The sequence below is a fragment of the Staurois parvus genome, unplaced genomic scaffold, assembly GCF_062004578.1.
Source record: "Staurois parvus isolate SC_StPar_1 unplaced genomic scaffold, SC_StPar_1.0 ptg001122l, whole genome shotgun sequence".
NCBI classification, from domain to species: domain Eukaryota; kingdom Metazoa; phylum Chordata; class Amphibia; order Anura; family Ranidae; genus Staurois; species Staurois parvus.
The window spans coordinates 466295-489400 of NW_028318918.1; the positions used below are offsets into that span (position 1 = coordinate 466295).

General features: G+C 45.6%; 1 protein-coding gene across 2 annotated transcripts in view; it reads left to right on the top strand.

Moving 5' to 3' along the window:
* The window catches only part of THAP7 (THAP domain containing 7), a 33609-nt gene extending 10861 nt beyond the window's left edge, over window positions 1-22748 (top strand). For both annotated transcript variants that reach the window (XM_089658990.1, XM_089658991.1), the window contains 4 exons: window positions 3417-3496; window positions 9418-9573; window positions 15242-15367; window positions 21991-22748. In XM_089658990.1, the coding sequence (XP_089515116.1) occupies window positions 3417-3496; window positions 9418-9573; window positions 15242-15367; window positions 21991-22660 (1032 nt within the window). In that variant the 3' untranslated portion in view covers window positions 22661-22748. The remainder of the gene's footprint in view (window positions 1-3416; window positions 3497-9417; window positions 9574-15241; window positions 15368-21990) is intronic.
* Window positions 22749-23106: the final 358 nt, after the last annotated feature.

A 23106-nucleotide genomic window follows, 5' to 3' on the forward strand; every position in this document is an offset into this window, starting at 1 on the left:
GGTTTAGAAGGGTATCTATTCACCTTCTGTCCTATAGGCACAACAGGAAATCAAGCATAGACATACAGTAAGGACTTCTGACACTTTTTCAACTTTTCTGAATCACGTTAGTTTGGCGCGAGCATCTCAAAGCATTAAAGCCTATGGACCACCTTAAATCTGTAATTGATCCCAAAACAACTATGTAACATATTGCAGCAGACCAATCCTTACCCCCCGGCGGTATTCCCGAGTGTAGCTCGGGGTTAAGTTTGAGTACCACAAGCGGTAACCTCGAGCTACACTCGGGAATACACTGCAGCGTTGCTCTGGGATCCCTCGAGCACTTACCTTGTCCTGTGGTCCCGCGATGTCCCCCCTGCAGCGTCCCCGACCATGTCCTCCGGCCGATGCCAGTATCTGTCTTCTGGGATCCGTTCCCTGCGAGCGTCGGGACATACGGGGGACGGAACCGGCGGGAAATTAAAAATTGTGACATTCACTCAATACACTAAAATCACATAGTAAAACATTCCTGTATCAAACCATTTCACATACATTTTGTCCCGAGTGCTTTGTCCGGCGCCCTGCCTGCATTTTTACTGTTCTTTCTGCCTGGAAACTGAGAAACGTCCATGGCGTCCAAAAAGCGTCCCTTTAGGTCAAAAGTGGTTTTAGACCGGCTAGAGAACAGCGATAGTAAATCAGAACCACTTGCAGAATTGAGTGATAATGATTCGTGGGGGAAATTCCTCATCAGACACTGAAAACGATTCTGCAACTGAGCTCAGCGATGTGCGAACTTGGCGCTCTATTTCAAATTTCAGTGTTTTTGGTTTGATTATATTATTGAATTAAATTTATTATATATTATTATTTTTTATGATTATTATATTATAATTTATGATTTCGTGTTTCAAATTTTATCATACCCGGGATGTTTACTAGACTCTTGTTCGGACAGATTTCAGTGAGTTATTCCTAAAAATTACAGGCCTACAATAAAAAAAATACATATTTCCATGCAAAAAAATGTACCGCTTTGAGCACAGAAATACTGACATAATCAGACCGCTAGGGAGGTTAAAGCAATACTAAAGGTTCAAGTTTTTTCTTTTAATTAAAATAACAAACGTGTTATACTTACCTGCTGTGTGCGGTGGTTTTGCACAGAATAGCCCGGATCCTCCTCTTCTCTGGTCCCCCATCGGCATTCCTGGCTCTTTCTTGCTATGGTGGCCCCCGAGCAGGTGTGCTCCTGAGCCGCTGCTCCATGTGTCCATTCACACAGGGAGCCACGGCTTGGCCCTGCCCCCCTAGCTCCTCATTGGCTCACTGGCTGTGATTAACCACTTGCCGCTCTGCCACTGTAGAAATAGGGCGGCACGGGCAGGTAAAAACCACGTTTTAAAACGTGTGTTTTGTAAATCGGTAGGAGGCGCGCCGCCGCCCTACCTGTCCCGCCGATCACAGCCGCGGATGTCAGTCGCCGGGTCACAGCCGGTCCTTACCGGCTATCTCCCGGCGATCGGCGGCAATCAGTGACAGAGAGCACAGCTGCAGTAGCTATGCTTTCTGTCACTTCCCTGACAGCTGGAGGACAAGCTGATCGGGACAGAAGAGTTGCACTCTCCCGATCAGCCTGTCCCCTGCAGTACACAACCCCGCCCCCTAGTAAAACACTCCCCTCACACAGATAACCCTTCCCTGCAAAATAAACTTAACCCCTTCCTCCCCAGTGCCTTTAGTACAGTGTCAGTGTTTTTGTTTTTTTTTTGCACTGATCACTGTATTGGTGTCACTGGGGATGTCAGTACCCCCCCAGTGTCAGAATGTCCGCCGCAGTCCCGCCATAAGTCCCTGATCCCCGCCATAAGTCGCTGATCGCCGCCATTATTAGTATAAAAAAAAACGAAAAATCCCAGTATCTTTCCCGCCATTTGTAAACGCTATAACTTTCACGTAAACCAATTAATTTACACGTATTGGTTTTTTTTTTAGCAAAGACGTGTCGCAGAATGCATTTTGGCAGAAATTTATGACTAAATTTGATTTTTAAATTTTTTTTTACTGGACATGTTTTATAGCAAAAAGTCCAAAATATTGTTTTTTTTCCTCAAAATTGTCAGCCTTTTTTTTATAGTGCAAAAAATAAAAACCGCACAGGCGATCAAATACCACCGAAAGAAATTTTAACTTTTAATTGTAAATTTCATTTATGTACCATATTGCATGACCGCGCAATTGTCCGTTAAACTAGTGCAGCGCTGTATAGCAAAAAAATGGCGTAAATTGCAGTATCTGTACCACAGTTTGTAGACGCTATAACTTTCACACAAATCAATTTACACTTATTGGGATTTTTTTTACCAAAAACATGGAGCAGAATTCATTTTGGCCTAAATGTATAACCAACTTTGAGTTTACTATATATTTTTTATAGCTGAAAGTAAAAAATATTGTTTTTCTTCAAAATTTTTGGCCTTATTTTGTTTATAACGTGAAAAATAAAAAGCGCACAGGTGATCAAATACCACCGAAAGAAAGCTCTATTTGTGTGAAAAAAAGGATGTAAATTTCGTTTGGGTGCAGCATTGCATGACCGCGCAATTATCAGTTGAATTAGTGCAGCGCCGAGTAGCAAAAAGAGGCCTGGTGAGGAAGGGGGGTAAATCCTCAGGAGGGCAAGTGGTTAACAGCAGCGGGAGCCAATGGCTCAGCCAATGAGGAGGCAGAGACCCCGGACAGCCGACGTTCTTGTGCTTGATCGTGATGGGGCTCACGTAATTATTAGGGGGCTGAGGGAACTGCTGCCCACAGAAGGTTTTTTACCTTCATGCATATAGTACATATTTTTACATTTTCACCCGGTGATCCTGTCTTAGGGTGTCTCCGCTCTGAATGGGAGAGTCATCCTTGGACAGCAGCATTGTCAGCTTGCGGGGAGGGTAGTGTTAGATGCAGATTTAAATGAGCTTGTCTAAAATGAGTGACAGCAGCATTTATTTATTTTTTTTCGGTGTAAAGGTTTTACGTAAATGAATAAAATCTGATCATTGTAAGCACCCCTGTCGGTGGTAAATGGTTTGTCTTCTCTCTCTGACTCCAGTTTTGCCGGAGAGCTTGGTGTGTTAAAGGAAGGTGAAATTTTTTTTATTTTTTGATCTTGCCACACTTCCTGCTCCTGAATGCCAACACTTCCTGTACAGTATATTTGGAATAGCATTGTTGTCACCCCCTTCCTCTTCTTCATAACATTGTGGGGAGGTGTCCTGTAGTCCATAGAGGTTACTTGGGCATTAAGATAACAGGAAGTTACATTTTATTTCAGGACAGGTTTACGTTAATATCATAGGACTTATCATTATGTGACTAAGTATTCTTCTTGGTTCCTGGTGATTTGTTAGGCTAACTCTTCCACTTTCTCTACATTCCAGATGCCAAGACACTGCTCCGCTCTCGGCTGCACCACTCGGGATTCTCGGCTGACCAGGGAGAACAACATCTCATTTCACAGGTCAGCTCAGTTTCTTTTTTGCAAGAGGACCTGTACTGTATAAGCTACAAAAAAGAAAGGCAGAGGACGAGGGGCTAGTCATGAGTATTGCCTGTGGGTTCCCTGGAGTTGATCGTTGCACCACTGCTGATTTACTTTGCCTTGGTATGCGCTATGTCTCTGAGTGGAGGCAGCCATCTTTGTAGAGGCAGGGCTATACTTCCTTATGTCCCAGTCACCTCTTTGAGGACTGTATTATGATGGGGAAGCACAGACCTGGAGAACAAATGAAACAAAAGCAGGGAGTTACTTGCGCTACAAGTCCTCAGAAACAGCTTCCTCTTCAGCAGGGAGAACAGCGTTCAGCACAATAGTGACAACAGCAAATCTCACTCTAAATCTTGTAAAAGATGCAGTCTGAGGCTAGAGTGCGTAGGCACATTTACAGGCCAGGAAGTGAATTGCAATTTCTTAGAAAGATATTAACAACTCATATGTCGTCTGTCCTCCCATAACATGCCCCATGCGCAGCCGTGTGGCTGGGCTGCAGGCGTCACCAGTCACTGGTTGTGTCCACTAGACACAGCTGATTACAGTTCACTGTACCAGTCCGCTGCCAGTACCATGTGGTCTCTGTGACCAATCATAGCAGATCACATGACAATTGTAAACAATAATTTGCTTCGATTCATGCCATTCTTCGTGTACAGTTGTGTTGCTAGCTGTGATTGATCACAGTGATCACATGGTACAGACAGGGCCAATCACAGCCCATCTGTACTATGTGATTGGCTTTGGCCAATCACAGCCCATCTGTACTATGTGATTGGCTTTGGCCAATCACAGCCCATCTGTACTATGTGATTGGCTTTGGCCAATCACAGTCCATCTGTACTATGTGATTGGTTTTGGCCACTCACAGCCCATCTGTACTATGTGATTGGCTTTGGCCACTCACAGCCCATCTGTACTATGTGATTGGCTTTGGCCAATCACAGCCCATCTATACTATGTCATTGGATTTTGGCCCCTCACAGCCCATCTGTACTATGTGATTGGCTTTGGCCAATCACAGCCCATCTGTACTATCTGATTGGCTTTGGCCACTTGCAGCCCATCTGTACTTTGTGATTGGCTTTGGCCACTCACAGCCCATCTGTACTATGTGATTGGCTTTGGCCAATCACTGCCCATCTAAACTATGTGATTGGCTTTGGCCAATCACTGCCCATCTAAACTATGTGATTGGCTTTGGCCAATCACAGCCCATCTGTACTATCTGATTGGCTTTGGCCAATCACAGCTAAGCACAACAATGCATACTGAATGAATCTGTTTCATTTAGTGACAATGCTGGCTTATAGCAGTGAAATTCACAAGCAATCATAATGTGTAAAAAAAATAAAATAAATAAATAATCCTATGGTAACATTTAAGAAAAAAAAATTAATAAAGAAAAGAAAATGAAAAATGTAATGTTTTTTGTCGTATTCTCAGCAGTCAGTGTCCTTGATCACTGCCACACCAGTTATATGATGACACTGTACTGTACTGTTGACCGTAAAAAAAATTTTTTTGTTTTTAATTTCTTCATTTTCAAAAAAAATTAAAAAATATTAGAACTTCAGAAAACTCACCATGCCTTGTACAAAATACCTCAGACTGTCTACTTTCCAAAAAGGGGACATTTGGGGGATATCTGTACTGTCCTGACATTTTTGGGTCTCAAGAAATGAGATCGGCCTTCAGTACTTCAGGATTGATCAATTTTCGGATACATCCCATAGTTTGTGGACTCTATAACTTGCACACGAACTAAATAATAAACACTGATTTGGGTTATTTTCACCAAAAAAATATAGCAGAATACATATGGGTCTACAATTATGAAGGACAATTATTTGTTTGCAAAACTTTTTAACACAAACAGAAAAATGTCAGGCTCTTTTTTAAAAAAATGTTTAGTCTTTTTTACGTTTATTTAGAAAACAATAAAAAACCTGTTTGTGGTTAAATACCACAAAAAAAAAAGCTATGTTTGTGTGGAAAAAAATGAGTAGCATGTTGCATGGCTGCGCAATTGTCATTCAAAGTTCGACAACGCTAAAAGCTTAAAATTGGCCTGGGCAGAAAGGAGGTTAAAGTGGCCATTATTGACGTGGGCAAGTGGAAGAGTTTTCTTAGTACTGCTTTGACAAAATTAGACTTTTTATACAAGCGCTATAAGATAGCAGATCTTCACTTTTTTGGGGTTAGATCCACTTTCAGTATATGGATATGTAGATTATTGGGTCTCCTTCATAAAATCTGCAGAACTAGGAAGTGAAGGTCATTGCCAGGGATGCACCGAAATTTCAGTGGCCTGATGATCAGTGTAGCCCCATCAGTGCCACCTGTCAGTGTCCAGCAGTGCCACCTGTCGGTGCCCATCAATGCCACATATCAGTGCCCACCTGAGCTGCCTTTCAGTGCCAACTATCATTGCCAGTCAGTGCCACCTATCAGTACCAGTCAGTGCTGCCTGTCAGTGCCAGTTAGTGCCGCGTATCAGTGCCACCTATCAATGTCATATATGAGTGCTGCCTTTCAGTGCCCATCAGTGATGTCTGTCAATGCCCATCAGTGCCTCCTACCAGTGTCTCCTCATCCGTGCCCATCAGTGCAGCCTATCAGTGCCCATCACTGCAGCCTCATTAGCGCACATCAGTGAAGGAGAACAATCACTTATTTACAAAATTTTATAACAGAAACTTAAGAAAAAACTTTTTTTTCCCAAAATTTTCTGCTGTTTTTGGTTTGTTTAGCAAAACATAAAAATACCATCAAAAGAAAGCTCTGTCTCAAAAAAATTATAACAAAGTCATATGAGTACAGTGTTGCATGACCGCGCAATTGTCATTCAAAGTGTGAGAGCGCTGAAAGCTGAAAATTGGCCTGGGCAGGAAGGGGGTAAAAGTGCCTGGTAGGCGAGGGGTTAAAGAGGGGTGGGCTCCCTTCAGGCAAACTTGCCCAGGATCTATCCACTACTATGTGCTTCAACCTGAGAGACTCAAAATTACAGAGTTAGGACTGCAGTACACTGGGGTGCCTTGACGTGGCCACTGCTGCTTACACATATATTTGCAAATGTTTGCGACTAAACCCCTTGTTTTTACCATGAATTGTTAGGGTCAGTTTGGTTTTGTTGCAAGCTAGCTATTAAGGTAGCTGGAAATTTTTGTTTTTGATGTGTGTTGCCCTTCTATGTGCTCCTTGCTGCACAGGCTAGTATATGTTGGGGTGGTTGCCATTTGTTTATATGTCATGAGTGCTCTGCACTTTGTTTTCTTGGATTGGCAATTTTTTTTAAAACACAGGAGGGGAGGATTTGTTAATAATAATAATAATAATAATAATAATAATAATATTATAATAATAATAATAATAATAAAAAAACAAAAACCTACTGCTCCAATTTCAGTATAATCCTTTAGATTGTAAGCTCCACAAGCCGGGCCCTCCTATTCCTTCTGTACTGAAATGTATTGTAATTGTACCGTCTCCCTTATATTGTAAAGTACTGCGCAAACTGTTGGCGCCATATAAATCCTGTATAATAATAATTCAACAGGCACTTTTTTCTCTATATGTAAATATATGGCGAGGGCTGATATGAGAAAAACAACAAGCTTCTAGCACAAGAGACAGTGAAAACGGATCTCATAAACAAATATATAAAAAGAGTGCAGCGCATAAATGTATAATAAAAGAAATTATATCGCCGGTGCAAGTTATATGATAAGAATCACACAAATGTAAACTGAATGCAAAATGGTCAATCCATAAGCTAAGTACTGCAATTAGCACATAAATAACATCCAAAAACAAAACAGTGTGAATAAAGTGAAGTCATGTGTCCGTGGCACTACAAAACACAGCAAACACAGCAGTGTAGAGTCCCAGATAAATCAATCTAAGTGACAAAAATAATGTATCCGTGGCACTACAAGGCACAGTAGTGTACAATGCAAAATGAGTGCTGTGGAATCCAGTGAGACCATCCATCATCGCTATGTACTCACCAGAAAGCTACTGGTATAGCAGCAATGTATAAACTCTCAGATAGAGAACTGAAATCTTTAACCAGAAAGGACTTCTCCAGAAAGCTACTGGTATGGCAGCATTGTAAAACCTCTCTCAGATGGAGACTTGGAATCTTTAACCAGAAAGGACTTCTTCAAAGGAAGAAACCCTGAGGACGTGCATGTGCACGAAACGCATTTGGAGGAGCCTACGTGCTGATGTCACGCCGCCGCACACTGCAAGACAGAGTAGTGTTCAATTCAAATTGAGTGCTGTGGAATCCAGTGAGACCATCCACGACCACTATGCACTCACCAGAAAGCTACTGGCATGAGGATAAAACATTCCATGTGGAGATATGATATAAACATGTGTCTTTACACATACTAAGATGGCCGCCACTTCTGTTCATGAAAACGGTGGCGTGACGTCAGCACGTAGGCTTCAACCAACGGGTTTCGTGCACATGCACGAAAAACCTCTCTCAGATTGAGACTTGGAATCTTTAACCAGAAAGGACTTCTCCAGAAAGCTACTGGCATGGCAGCATTGTAAAACCTCTCTCAGATGGAGATTTGGAATCTTTAACCAGAAAGGACTTCTAAGGAAGAAATCTCACCACCAGAGCCCAGAAATCGATATATAGTGTAGTACTTTATTTGTATGAGGATAAAACATTCCACGTGGAGATATAAAACAAACGTGTCTTTACACATACCAAGATGGCCGCCGCTTCTGTTCACGGATGCAGCAGCGTGACGTCAGCTTGTAGGCTCCACCCAACGGGTTTCGTACGCATGCACGAAAAACCTCTCTCAGATGGAGACTTGGTATCTTTAACCAGGAACGACTTCTCCTAAGGAAGGAAGCTCACCACCAGAGCCCAGAATTTGTTATATAGTGTAGTACTGTATTTGTATGAGGATAAAACATTCCACGTGGAGATATAAAACAAACATCTCTCTTTACACATTCCAAGATGGCCGCCGCTTCGGTTCACAGACGCGGCGGTGTGACGTCAGCATGTAGGCTCCACCCAACTGGTTTCGTGCACATGTACAAAAAACCTCTCACAGATGGAGACTTGGAATCTTTAACCAGAAAGGACTTCTCCTAAGGAAGGAAGCTCACCACCGGAGCCCAGAAATCGATATATAGTGTAGTACTTTATTTGTATGAGGATAAAACATTCCATGTGGAGATATAAAACAAATGTGTCTTTACACATACCAAGATGGCCACCGCTTCTGTCCACGGACGTGGCGACGTGACGTCAGCACGTAGGCTCCACCCAACGGGTTTCATGTGCATGCACGAAAAACCTCTCTTAGATGGAGACTTGGAATCTTTGACCAGAAAGAACTTCTCCAGAAAGCTACTGGTATGGCAGCTTTGTAAAACCTCTCTCAGATGGAGATTTGGAATCTTTAACCAGAAAGGACTTCTCCTAAGGAAAAAAGCTCACCAAAGGAGCCCAGAAATCGATATATAGTGTAGTACTTTATTTGTATGAGGATGACTTCAGCACGTAGGCTTCACCCCAACGCGTTTCGTGCACTTGCACGTCCTCAGGGTTTCTTCCTTTCTTCCAGTGGCTTTCCGGTGAGTGCATAGCAGTGGTGGATGGTCTCACTGGATTCCACAGCACTCATTTTGAATTGAACACTACTGTACCTTGTAGTGGCACAGATACATTATTTTTGTCACTTAGATTGATTTATCTGGGACTCTACACTGCTGTGTTTTGTAGTGCCACGGACACATGACTTCACTTTATTTACACTGTTTTATTTTTGGATGCTATTTATGTGCTAATTGCAGTACTTGCCTTATGGATTGACCGTTTTGCAATTAGTTTACTTTTTTCTGTATAATTAAAGGTTACCAAGAAAAGAGGACCCTCGGCGAAACCTGTGGATTGCGAACTGCAGAAGAACGGACCCAAGCGGTAATGGGCTTTGGGACCCCTCCTCAGAATATGTGTACTTCTGCTCTAGGCACTTTGAGAAGAACTGTTTCGAAGTAACAGGAATAAGGTATGCATATTCACTGTTTTAGAACGGGAAGAAATATATCAGATTTGGTCCCAAATTGTACTTGTTTTACCAAGTAATGATAATTGGGTATTGAGTGTATTAGGCCAATGCTAACTGTACTCGCTGCAGGAATTTAAAGCGGAACTTCACTCTCTCAATCACCATGGACTATTTTTAATCCTTATGCTGCTAGCATTAGTAAATGGATGGAAATATATATCATATTTACTTGTTTTCATTTGTTTTTTACATTTCTTTAGTTACTTCCTGGTTTCCATGCCTAGGCAAATGATGTCATACATCCCAGGAGTCTTCAGGAGGGGAGGGAGGGTTCTCAGCTCAGCTAATGCCTGCGTTAAGGGCAGATGGATTCCAGGAAGTAAATGCGACATGAATCATCTACCCTTAGGCTAGGTTCACATCTGTGCGGGTTGTGCCGCTGCGGATCCGCACGAAAATCCATGCAGCTGCACCACCCGCACAGAGGAATGTGGACCCGCGGGTGGGTGCCATTAGTTCTAATGGCACGCCGCCCGCACTGGAAAACGCAACCGTACTGGGTACCGAGGTTCCCATGCGGGCTGCATTTTCGGAAGAAATGCAGGGACGTCTTCCCTGCGTGTCACGGGCATGGGAGTCTTTTCAAATGAATGGGCTCTCGTGCCCGTGCAAAACGCGGCCCGCACTGCCGCATATATGTGAACCAAGGCTTACTCACAATTGACACTGCCAGAAATGCCAGGAGGTGTTTTTCAAAATGATTTCTTAGAAAAATAAAGCATGGAGACATGGATGGACGAGTGAGTTTGCTTTTAATATTAAAAATGAATTAAAGTGTTACTAAACCCACAACAGTACAGTCTGTATATGCAGTAAAGTATGCTTGTTATACTCACTGTGGAACCTAAGGGGTTGATCCTCTACATTATGTAAAAAGGCTGTTTGATCCTGACTTCTCTGGTCCTCCCCTTCTTCTAATGACCGGATATAGTGAATGCAGGGTCCGGGGAGAGCAGATATAGTGAGCGCAGGGTCTGGGAAGACCAGATATAGTGAATGCAGGGTCTGGGAAGACCAGATATAGTGAATGCAGGGTCCGGGGAGAGCGGATATAGTGGGTGCAGGGTCCGGGGAGAGCGGATATAGTGAATGCAGGGTCCGGGGAGACCAGATATAGTGAGTGCAGGTTCCGGGAAGACCAGATATAGTGAGTGCAGGGTCCGGGAAGACCAGATATAGTGAATGCAGGGTCCGGGGAGAGCAGATATAGTGAGCGCAGGGTCCAGGGAGACCAGGTATAGTGAGCGCAGGGTCCAGGGAGACCAGGTATAGTGAGTGCAGGGTCCAGGGAGAGCGGATATAGTGAATGCAGGGTCCGGGGAGAGCAGATATAGTGAATGCAGGGTCTGGGGAGACCAGATATAGTGAATGCAGGGTCTGGGGAGAGCAGATATAGTGAATGCAGGGTCTGGGGAGAGCGGATATAGTGAATGCGGGGTCTGGGGAGACCAGATATAGTGAATGCAGGGTCCAGGGAGAGCGGATATAGTGAATGCGGGGTCTGGGGAGAGCGGATATAGTGAATGCAGGGTCCGGGGAGAGCGGATATAGGGAGTGCAAGGTCCGGGGAGACCGGATATAGTGAGTGCAGGATCCGGGGAGAGCGGATATAGTGAGTGCAGGATCCGGGGAGAGCGGATATAGTGAATGCAGGGTCCGGGGAGAGCGGATATAGTGAATGCAGGGTCCGGGGAGAGCGGATATAGTGAATGCAGGGTCCGGGGAGAGCGGATATAGTGAATGCAGGGTCCGGGGAGAACGGATATAGTGAATGCAGGATCCGGGGAGAGCGGATATAGTGAATGCAGGGTGCGGGGAGAGCGGATATAGTGAATGCAGGGTCTGGGGAGAGCGGATATAGTGAATGCGGGGTCCGGGGAGAGCGGATATAGTGAATGCAGGGTCCAGGGAGAGAGGATATAGTGAATGCAGGGTCCGGGGAGACTGTATATAGTGAATGCAGGGTCCGGGGAGACTGTATATAGTGAATGCAGGGTCCGGGGAGAGAGGATATAGTGAATGCAGGGTCCGGGGAGACTGGATATAGTGAATGCAGGGTCCGGGGAGAGCAGATATAGTGAGTGCAGGGTCCGGGGAGACCAGATATAGTGAATGCAGGGTCTGGGAAGACCAGATATAGTGAATGCAGGGTCCGGGGAGAGCGGATATAGTGAGTGCAGGGTCCGGGGAGACCAGATATAGTGAGTGCAGGTTCCGGGAAGACCAGATATAGTGAGTGCAGGGTCCGGGAAGACCAGATATAGTGAATGCAGGGTCCGGGGAGAGCAGATATAGTGAGCGCAGGGTCCAGGGAGACCAGGTATAGTGAGCGCAGGGTCCAGGGAGACCAGGTATAGTGAGTGCAGGGTCCAGGGAGAGCGGATATAGTGAATGCAGGGTCCGGGGAGAGCAGATATAGTGAATGCAGGGTCTGGGGAGACCAGATATAGTGAATGCAGGGTCTGGGGAGAGCAGATATAGTGAATGCAGGGTCTGGGGAGAACGGATATAGTGAATGCAGGGTCTGGGGAGACCAGATATAGTGAATGCAGGGTCCAGGGAGAGCGGATATAGTGAATGCGGGGTCTGGGGAGAGCGGATATAGTGAATGCAGGGTCCGGGGAGAGCGGATATAGGGAGTGCAAGGTCCGGGGAGACCGGATATAGTGAATGCAGGGTCCGGGGAGAGCGGATATAGTGAATGCAGGGTCCGGGGAGAGCGGATATAGTGAATGCAGGGTCCGGGGAGAGCGGATATAGTGAATGCAGGGTCCGGGGAGAGCGGATATAGTGAATGCAGGGTCCGGGGAGAGCGGATATAGTGAATGCAGGGTCCGGGGAGAGCGGATATAGTGAATGCAGGGTCCGGGGAGAGCGGATATAGTGAATGCAGGGTCCGGGGAGAGCGGATATAGTGAATGCAGGGTCCGGGGAGAGCGGATATAGTGAATGCAGGGTCCGGGGAGAGCGGATATAGTGAATGCAGGGTCCGGGGAGAGCGGATATAGTGAATGCAGGGTCCGGGGAGAGCGGATATAGTGAATGCAGGGTCCGGGGAGAGCGGATATAGTGAATGCAGGGTCCGGGGAGAGCGGATATAGTGAATGCAGGGTCCGGGGAGAGCGGATATAGTGAATGCAGGGTCCGGGGAGAGCGGATATAGTGAGTGCAGGGTCCGGGGAGAGCGGATATAGTGAGTGCAGGGTCCGGGGAGAGCGGATATAGTGAGTGCAGGGTCCGGGGAGACCGGATATAGTGAGTGCAGGATCCGGGGAGACCGGATATAGTGAGTGCAGGATCCGGGGAGAGCCGATATAGTGAATGCAGGGTCTGGGGAGAACGGATATAGTGAATGCGGGGTCCGGGGAGAGCGGATATAGTGAATGCAGGGTCCAGGGAGAGAGGATATAGTGAATGCAGGGTCCAGGGAGAGAGGATATAGTGAATGCAGGGTCCGGGGAGACTGTATATAGTGAATGCAGGGTCCGGGGAGAGAGGATATAGTGAATGCAGGGTCCGGGGAGAGAGGATATAGTGAATGCAGGGTCCGGGGAGAGAGGATATAGTGAATGCAGGGTCCGGGGAGACTGGATATAGTGAATGCAGGGTCCGGGGAGAGAGGATATAGTGAATGCAGGGTCCGGGGAGACTGTATATAGTGAATGCAGGGTCCGGGGAGACTGTATATAGTGAATGCAGGGTCCGGGGAGAGAGGATATAGTGAATGCAGGGTCCGGGGAGAGAGGATATAGTGAATGCAGGGTCCGGGGAGACTGGATATAGTGAATGCAGGGTCCGGGGAGACTGGATATAGTGAATGCAGGGTCCGGGGAGAGCGGATATAGTGAATGCAGGGTCCGGGGAGACTGGATATAGTGAATGCAGGGTCCGGGGAGAGCGGATATAGTGAATGCAGGGTCCGGGGAGAGCGGATATAGTGAATGCAGGGTCCGGGGACAGCGGATATAGTGAATGCAGGGTCCGGGGAGAGCGGATATAGTGAATGCAGGGTCCGGGGAGAGCGGATATAGTGAATGCAGGGTCCGGGGAGAGCGGATATAGTGAATGCGGGGTCCGGGGAGAGCGGATATAGTGAATGCGGGGTCCGGGGAGAGCAGATATAGTGAATGCGGGGTCCGGGGAGAGCGGATATAGTGAATGCAGGGTCCAGGGAGACTAGATATAGTGAGTCCAGGGTCCGTGGAGAGCGGATATAGTGAATGGCAGGGTCCGGGGAGAGCGGATATAGTGAGTGCAGGGTCCTGGGTTTGGTAACATTTTAAACAGCATTTTTAGTTTGTGGTGCTCAGATGCAGTGCAGTTCCACTTTAATATATAGTTACACTGGTGAAGAGAGAGGTCCTGTGTTGAGTGTGTCTGACTTTCTACATAAAGGAGATTTCTTCTCACATCATACTGGAACAAGAGGACAGGAAATTAGGAGAATATCTCCAACTGGGATATGGACAACAGTAAAACCACTTTCTGTCTGTAGAGTGGGCTATGGTTCGGACAGGTGTTGTCCACCCTTCCTGTTGTGTCACCAGGAATGGAAGTGGTGCAAAATCTCCCCAGGGCCTTCATGCACCACAGCAATATCTGGAAGAAGAGCTGAAATTCTAACCAGTTAGTCAATTTGACTGCTTTATACCTTTTGTCACATATAGGAAATGCATTGTGGCTTTGTAATGAAGTAAATATGAAACATTCCATATTAATATGTTGTATTCTTTTTAAGCCAGCAGATGGAGTTTTATGCCCTTGTCACATTTTCAGGGGTTTTTTTTCTTTGCTTCTTTGATGTAAAGACCGTTGTTTACTGAGCTCAGTACCTCAAGAGCAGCGACTGACCCGTCCTTAATTGGAGGGCTGATTCTGAAATTTCAATTAGAAAAGCCAGAGTCTCAAATAAGGCAGACCGTGCTGTGCTATCTTTGCATTAAATGTTTATTTTAGGCGATCTTTGAAAACTCTTCTTCAGGGAAGCCTACCCCACCTCCACTTAAGTACTGTACTTGAATCACCTCCGCCAGATCATCCCCCACAGCTATCACCTTTTGTATCACCTCCCCCTTCCTTTAGATTGTAAGCTCCCAGGATCAGGGCCCTCCTATCCCTCTTGTATTGAACTGTATTGTTGCTGTATTGTCTCCCGTTATATTGTACAGCGCTGAGCAAACTGTTGGCGCCATAAATCCTGTATAATAATAATAATATATAAATCCTGTATAATAATAATAATAATATATAAATCCTGTATAATAATAATAATATATAAATCCTGTATAATAATAATAATATAATAATAATAATAATATATAAATCCTGTATAATAATAATTTATAAATCCTGTATAATAATAATAATAATATATAAATCCTGTATAATAATAATAATAATATATAAATCCTATATAATAATAATAATAATATATAAATCCTGTATAATAATAATATTTGTAAAACAAAGGTAGTATGTGCGTTGTATAAAAACAGCTAAAAAAACGTATAAACTTGCAAATTATTCTAAAGTAAAATTGACCTAAAGCCTTATAGCTTCCCTTTAGGTAATCAATCTGTACTTTATCTGGGTCTTGTCTATTGTCTAGTGGCTATCATCGTCTGAAGGAAGACGCCATCCCAACCATATTTACACCTTCAGCAAAACCCCAGAGGGTAACCAAAATCAAGACACAAAAGAAGAAAACAACAAAGGCAAAAGTAAAAAGGAAATTGTGAGTAATCGCCCTTCACCTTTATTGACGGACACTTGGAAACCTTTCTTGTTCTGTGTAATAAAGTTGCTTGAAAAGTTCGGCAGGGGGTCTCCTATTTTCACTGCAGCTGCTGGGGAGGGCAGCATTACAGTAAAGGTGGTCTTTTACCTTGCATGGGCAAAGCACAGGTATGTTTTAAAGGTCTGCAGAAGCAGAACTCCAGGCCAAATCTATATTCCCGGGATCTAATTTTTTTTTTTGCCACATACTGTATATTTGTGCTACTTTATTCTTATAGCTGCAGGCATCCTGTCTGTGCATAGTTCCTACAGCCTTCCCACTCTGAAAACATGGCACCTCTTTCCTCCTTTGACCTGTGATTGGGCAGTGAAGGAGAATGGGAACATCAATGGCGTCACCTTTCAGCTACCCCCCCCCCCCCCCTCCTGTAAGCATGTATCTGTGTTAGACTGAAAGCGCTGTGAGATTGGCTTAAATGCTACCCCTTCTCACCATCTGAGTGTTGCCATACAGTAAGATTGCTGGAGGTTGATATAAAGAAGATCGAGGCAATTTTGCTGATTCACAGTTAAATTTATTTATTTATTTCAGGTACTTATATAGCGCCGTCAATTTACGCAGCACTTTACATATATATTGTACATTCACATCAGTCCCTAACCCTCAAGGGGCGTACAATCTAAGGGCCCTAACCCTCAAGGGGCGTACAATCTAAGGTCCCTAACCCTCAAGGAGCGTACAATCTAAGGTCCCTAACCCTCAAGGGGAGTACAATCTAAGGTCCCTAACCCTCAAGGAGCGTACAATCTACGGTCCCTAACCCTCAAGGAGCGTACAGTCTAAGGTCCCTAACCCTCAAGGAGCGTACAATCTAAGGTCCCTAACCCTCAAGGGGCGTACAATCTAAGGTCCCTAACCCTCAAGGGGCGTACAATCTAAGGTCCCTAACCCTCAAGGGGCGTACAATCTAAGGTCCCTAACCCTCAAGGGGCGTACAATCTAAGGTCCCTAACCCTCGAGGGGCGTACAATCTAAGGTCCCTAACCCTCGAGGGGCGTACAATCTAAGGTCCCTAACCCCCCGAGGGGCGTACAATCTAAGGTCCCTAACCCTCAAGGGGCCTACAAGCTAAGGTCCCTATCCCTCAAGGGGCGTACAATCTAAGGTCCCTAACCCTCAAGGAGCGTACATTCTAAGGTCCCTAACCCTCAAGGAGCATACAATCTAAGGTCCCTAACCCTCAAGGAGCGTACAATCTAAGGTCCCTAACCCTCAAGGAGCGTACAATCTAAGGTCCCTAACCCTCAAGGAGCGTACAATCTAAGGTCCCTAACCCTCAAGGAGCGTACAGTCTAAGGTCCCTAACCCTCAAGGAGCGTACAATCTAAGGTCCCTAACCCTCAAGGAGCGTACAATCTAAGGTCCCTAACCCTCAAGGAGCGTACAATCTAAGGTCCCTAACCCTCAAGGAGCGTACAATCTAAGGTCCCTAACTTACATTCATACATACACATACTAGGGACAATTTAGACAGGAGCCAATTCACCTACCAGCATGTCTTTGGAGTGTGGGAGGAAACCGGAGTACCCAGATGAAGCCCACGCAGGCACAGGGAGAACATGCAAACTTCAGGCAGGTGGTGCCGTGGTTGGGATTCAAACCAATGATCCTAGTACTGCCAGACGGGAGTGCTAACCATTTAGCCACTGTGCTGCCCGTAATAAATATATCTTTAATGACTTCATAACCAGCATTGCATTGAGTTTTGACTTTAAGTAGATGTCATCCCTAGCTGAATGACATTTAGGCCTCATGCACACAGACATCTAGAGCAGTGTTCCTCAATCTTTTTTCAGTCAAGGCACCCTTTAAACTTATGGACAGTCCCGAGGCACCCTTTAAAATTACGGACAGTCTTGAGGCTTCCTATTCTAAAATGGGGTGCCTCAAGACTGTCCATGGGACACCCAACGTTAGAGGTGATTTATTCTTCCAAAGCAAATACACTTTTGCACACTGGTACTGACTAGTATTCCAATGTTTCTCTTCCCCCTTATTTTTTCTCCATCATTGAGCTAATGTGACCCCAGCATTGATGGGGAGGGGGAGGGTCACACTAGGATACTGTGCAGGCAGCTGACATCCTCCTTATCAACTGATGATGTCATTGGTTGTCAGGACGCCGGCGGCTAGAAGGTGGTAATGGTGCACAATGGAAACCTGTGGCTTTGTGTAACTAAAAGGCGGGCTTGTTCCACCCGCTGGCTTGTATATAAGTTTTTGGGCAATTTTTAGACATTTTGCCAAGGCACCCCTGAAGAAATCTCAGGGCACCCTGGTTGAGAAAGGCTGCAAAGTTCTGTAGCATAAATTCCGTGGCATTTTCTGGTTCAGTTCAGGCTCTGTCCCTACACCTCCTTTCTTCTACCAGTGGTATGTGTCAGACTGGTGAGCTCTGGACTACCCATCTGGGAAAATACACCCCATATTTGGTTAATATGGCATACTGCATTTACAACCTAAATATTCATCACCTACAGCCATCAACCAGTGAGCTTTGAAGAGGAATTTCTTTTTTTTTTCTATTTTGATGGAGAGAAGGATCCTCACTCTTTGTATGGAAGCAATGGTCTCTCTGAAGAGGTCCAACTTACACTCTGCTGAGTCAAAGCTAAATCTATCCAATCAGCAGGGAGCATCATGAGCTTTGCTACTCAGAGATCTTTTTTTTATCAAGCAAACCTTTTATTGAGAGGAACAGATATGCAGCCACATCACATATTCAGTGAAAACAAACACAGGTCTATTAGACAAGCGAGTAATGCATTATACAGGTTGTAGAGCCTTTACCACAGGCAAGGAAAGGAGGACTAGCATGATAGCAACCAACCAGGGGCGGACTGACCATTTGGAAACTCGGGCACTGCCCAAGGGCTCGGGGTCAGTAGGGGGCCCCATGAGATGCCCCTGGTACCTTTTTCATAGGCTTTTTTGAGTTTGGGCAAGGACACAGGGGCCCCATGATCCCCTATTGCCTGGGGGCCCCATGAGTTGTCAGTCCGCCCCCGATTTAGACAATTGAATTGGTGTCAAGTAGGTTCTATGTATAATATATAGCTGAGTAAGACGGTCCGACAACCTCGGGGAAACCATCTTAGTCGAGGACAACACCTTTCATATTTCATCATATCATCCAGCTCCCCCACGTCCACCTCCCAGCAGGTTTTAAGGCGATATGCCAATAATGATGCAGAAGGTGAGAGCAAAGCATTATAGAATGTTTTCATGAGTTTCTTCGTTTCCGTGCCCAAAATCACATCCAAAAGACAATTAGAGTTGGGTTGTAAAACAGAGTCACCAAACTGGTCCCGCAGAGCATGACGGAGCTGGAGATAACGAAAAAAACATAAAGTTGGGGAGGTCATATTCCCCTTTGAGGTCTTGAAAAGATTTGATGCTTCTCAGAGATCTTTAGCCTTGACTCAGCAGAGGGCATGTCAAACCTCTGCAGAGAGACAACTGCTTCCATACAGAGAATGCTGGCAAAGCACTTTCTTTTCTACCCAGGCTGTGTCTGCTTCCGAAAGAAAACAAACTGAAAGACTGCACGCCTTTTGCTTTGATTTACCTAGAATGTATTTATCTTAGAAGTGAAAGTTGAATGGGCTTCAAAGGGTTGGATCACCTTTCATGCACATTTCCAGCACACCCCCCCCCCCCCCCCCCGTACATTCCAGCATCCCCAGCTCATTACATAACACTACCTTTCTTTTAAAAAAAAGGTGTTCCTTTTCCAGTCCATTTCAATAGGCCATGTGCAGCCTGTCTGCAAAAACTCCTATGTAGCCGAATTTAGACATGGCAGGCCGGAGGTTAGAAGAGCTTCTAGAAGGCACCCTGGCTCATTCAGACTGCATGCATGCGCAGTGTGTTTCATCTCCCTATAGCAGCAGCAGCTGAGCTCAGCGCTGTGCATCAGAGCGAAAGAGAGCTACGTGGGAGTTTTTGCGGCCAATCCGCAAATGGCCTACCATAAAGAAGTGGAAAAGAAGCACCTTAGCTGAGCTGCGATATGAAATGAGCTGGGGATGTTGAGATGCATAGGGTGCTTTTGTTAGAAATGTGCAGCAATGGTGAACAAACTCTTTAAAGCAGCGGTTGTTCAACCTGTGGCCTACGGGCCACATGTGACCCTCGGAGCCCTCTGATGTGGCCCTCGACCTCAAACCAGGGAAGCTCATGCCCATGTTTGGAATGACGGTTCGGCAAGCCCAGAACGTGTTTATTGGGTTGCCAACCTGCCATCCCAGTGCATCAGAGGGCATAGAGCCGGCAGCGGAGGAAGCAGAAGGAAGCCATGGAGGGAGCAGGAGCTGCATAAGTCGATGCTTCCTGTGTAGCAGCGGCTCCTTTCCAAGTCAGAGTGATGCCAAGTGCACTTCACCGGGGACCATTCTAGCAGCCTGGAGAACGATGCCAGCAGGAAGAAAAAAATGTTTCTACAGTTTTCACACTGATCCACAGGTACAGTGCTGTGCACCTTCGGCTTTCCTGCGGGTCGGCTGCACTGAGCCATACATTTCTATTATATCCTGCAGGTTTGGTGCATTTTCTGAAAGCAGCTAACCTGCAGGAAAGCCGCATGTGCACTACGCTACACCCACGGTGCAGGTAAACCGCAGCACGTCAGTGTGAAAGCAGCCTTATAGGGGGATCAGGACAGTAAGGGCTTTGTTTACATTTGTGATTTGGGGGGGGGGTAAAACTCCATAGTTCATTGTGACCCATGATCAGTTACCAAATCATTTAATTGGCTTTCGCTTTTCAAAAATTTGAGCAGCCGTGCTTTAAAGGCTAAGTTTACCTTTTAAAAAATGCTGAAATTTTTACAATCATTTTTTTTTTTTCTGGAGCTTACAGAGCATTGAATCCATAATCAGCAGATCACAGGTGAAATGTCAGCCTCCTGCAGAATCTCTATACCTGTCTGCCTGTACCTCCCGCATGTGCACTGCGCTACACCCACGGTGCTGGTAATCCGCAGCACGTCAGTGTGAAAGCAGCCTTATAGGGGGATCAGGACAGTAAGGGCTTTGTTTACATTTGTGATTTGGGGGTGGTAAAACTCCATAGTTCATTGTGACCCATGATCAGTTACCAAATCGCTTAAGTAGCTCTCGCTTTTCAAAAATTTGAGCAGCCGTGCTTTTAAGGCTAAGTTTACCTTTACAAAAATGCTGATATTTTTGCAATCATTATTTTTTTTTTTTGAGCATGCAGAGCATTGAATCTGCGATCAGCAGATCACGGGTAAAATGTCAGCCTCCTGCAGAATCTCAGTATACCTGTCTGCCTGTACCTCACGTACCAGCAGACGGTTGCTGAAATGCAGGAAGATCAGTGAACTATGAGAGAGTGCTCACCAGCTCACTCACAGTTCATTGAGAACTACAAGCCGCTTGCCGCAATGTCAGACGGTAGTTGTAGTTCATTCATTCACAGACTCTGTGAATGAATGATGCGGCTGTGTGAATGGAGCCCCGGATTGCCGTGGGTGCGGAGAAAAGATCTTCGATCCCTCGCTGTGACGGAGGGTGGGAGGAGCGCAGGCATGTGCTCTTTGGTAACATGTTACATATTACACCCTAAATATGGTTGTAACATGTTACCAAAGGTAAACTTATCTTTTAACCCCCCCCGGCGGTATTCCTGAGTGTAGCTCGGGGTAAAGTTTCAGCACCACAAGCGGTAACCCCCCCGAGCTACACTCGGGAATACACTGCAGCGTTGCTCCGGGATCTCTTCTGCCCTTACCTTGTCCTGCGCTCCCGCGATGTCCCCCCTGCAGTGTCCCCGGCAATGTCCTCCATTGGATGCCGGCATCTCTCTTCTGGGTTCCTTTCCCTGCGACGTCGGGACGTACGGGGGACGGAACTGGCGGGAAATTTGAAAGTTGAAAAAGTGACATTCACTAAATACACTAAAATCACATAGTATAACATTCCTGTATAAAACCATTTCACATACATTTTGTCCCGAGTGCTTTGTCCGGCGCCCTGCCTGCATTTTTACTGTTCTTTCTGCCTGGAAACTGAGAAACGTCCATGGCGTCCAAAAAGCGTCCCTTTAGGTCAAAAGCGGTTTTAGACCGGCTAGAGAACAGCGATAGTAAATCAGAACCACTTGCAGAATTGAGTGATAATGATTCGTGGGGGAAATTCCTCATCAGACACTGAAAACGATTCTGCGACTGAGCTCAGCGATGTGCGAACTTGGCGCTCTATTTCAAATTTCAGTGTTTTTGGTTTGATTATATTATTTAATTAAATGTAATATTATTATATTATTATTTTTATGATTATTTATTAAATTATAATTTATGATTTTGTGTTTCAAATTTTATCATCCCCGGGATGTTTACTAGACTCTTGTTCAGACAGATTTCAGTGAGTTATTCCTAAAAATTACAGGCCTACAATAAAACAAAATACATATTTCCATGCAAAAAAATGTACCGCTTTGAGCACAGAAATATGGATATAATCAGACCGCTAGGGAGGTTAACTGACTATGACTTTGTAAACAAAGTCCACTAATACTTTGCATCTTTTTATTAACAGAGACTTTTTGAGGAGTGATCACGCAGCCGCGTGCGAAACTGCTGATCCTTCGGGCAACCAGTGTTTTGATGCTAGGAGGTATGACGGCGTACCAACACCAGACTTGGTGAACTTCCACGGACTCTGCCCTGAAAACATTGATATCCCAGGCGATGCCGCCCCAGCCGAAGGAGCATTGGCAACCACTGTAGACCACCAGATGCATCCAGAGGCCACGCTGGAAGATATAGAGGTGGGAACTGTAATCGGCGGACCTCTCTCAGACTTAGAATTGTCTCATGTACAGGAAGATATGTCTTCTGAGATATGCGTAAACACGGACCCGGAAGGGTCCGCGGAGGGGGTTGGAGAACAGCCGCGCCCAGTGTCTCCTTCAGTCTACATGATGCGCATCCCCCAGCCGCCGGGGGCCTATATTCAGAACGAGCACAGCTACCATGTGGGGAACGCACTGCTTTGGAAGAAGAGAGCAGAAGCCGCATTAGAGGCATTGACCAAAGTCCAGAGACAGCTGGAAGCTTGCAGACGGCGGGAGCAGAGGCTTCGCCTTCGCATCTCTGCGTTACAGCAGGAGCACTTGCGGGAAAGGCGCGCACAATCAGACGTCCGAGAGAAGCTGAAGGAGCATCTGCAAGTGTTTGAGCTTCAGCTTATAAATGACTTTGTGTAATGCCCTGCTGGGTCTGCTCAGAGTATGTGCCCATGGACGTTTTTACGCCGTCATACAAAACAGTAAATACTGGTAGAGAGGGGGGTTATTTTGTTTCAGGTTAAATTCTTAAAGTCTAGCCAAAACGTTCATTGGGTTTGCATAGGGGTGGGATTGGAACCCCTTTGGGGTTTTTACTGCTAACTGGGGCAACATTAGCGAGATTTATGACACCCTTAGATGGATAAAAAATCCAGGGAGTGGATGATTTTTGATCCACCTACGGCCATTCTCGCTTTAAGCCCTGGTTCATACCGGTGCGACTTGTCATGCGACTTGACAAATCAGTTGCAACCAGGGGCGGACTGACCATTCGAGCACTCAGGCACTTCCCGAGGGACCAGGGTCAGTAGGGGGCCTCATCAAATGCCCCTGGTACCTTTTTATAGGCTTTTTTCGGTGTGCTT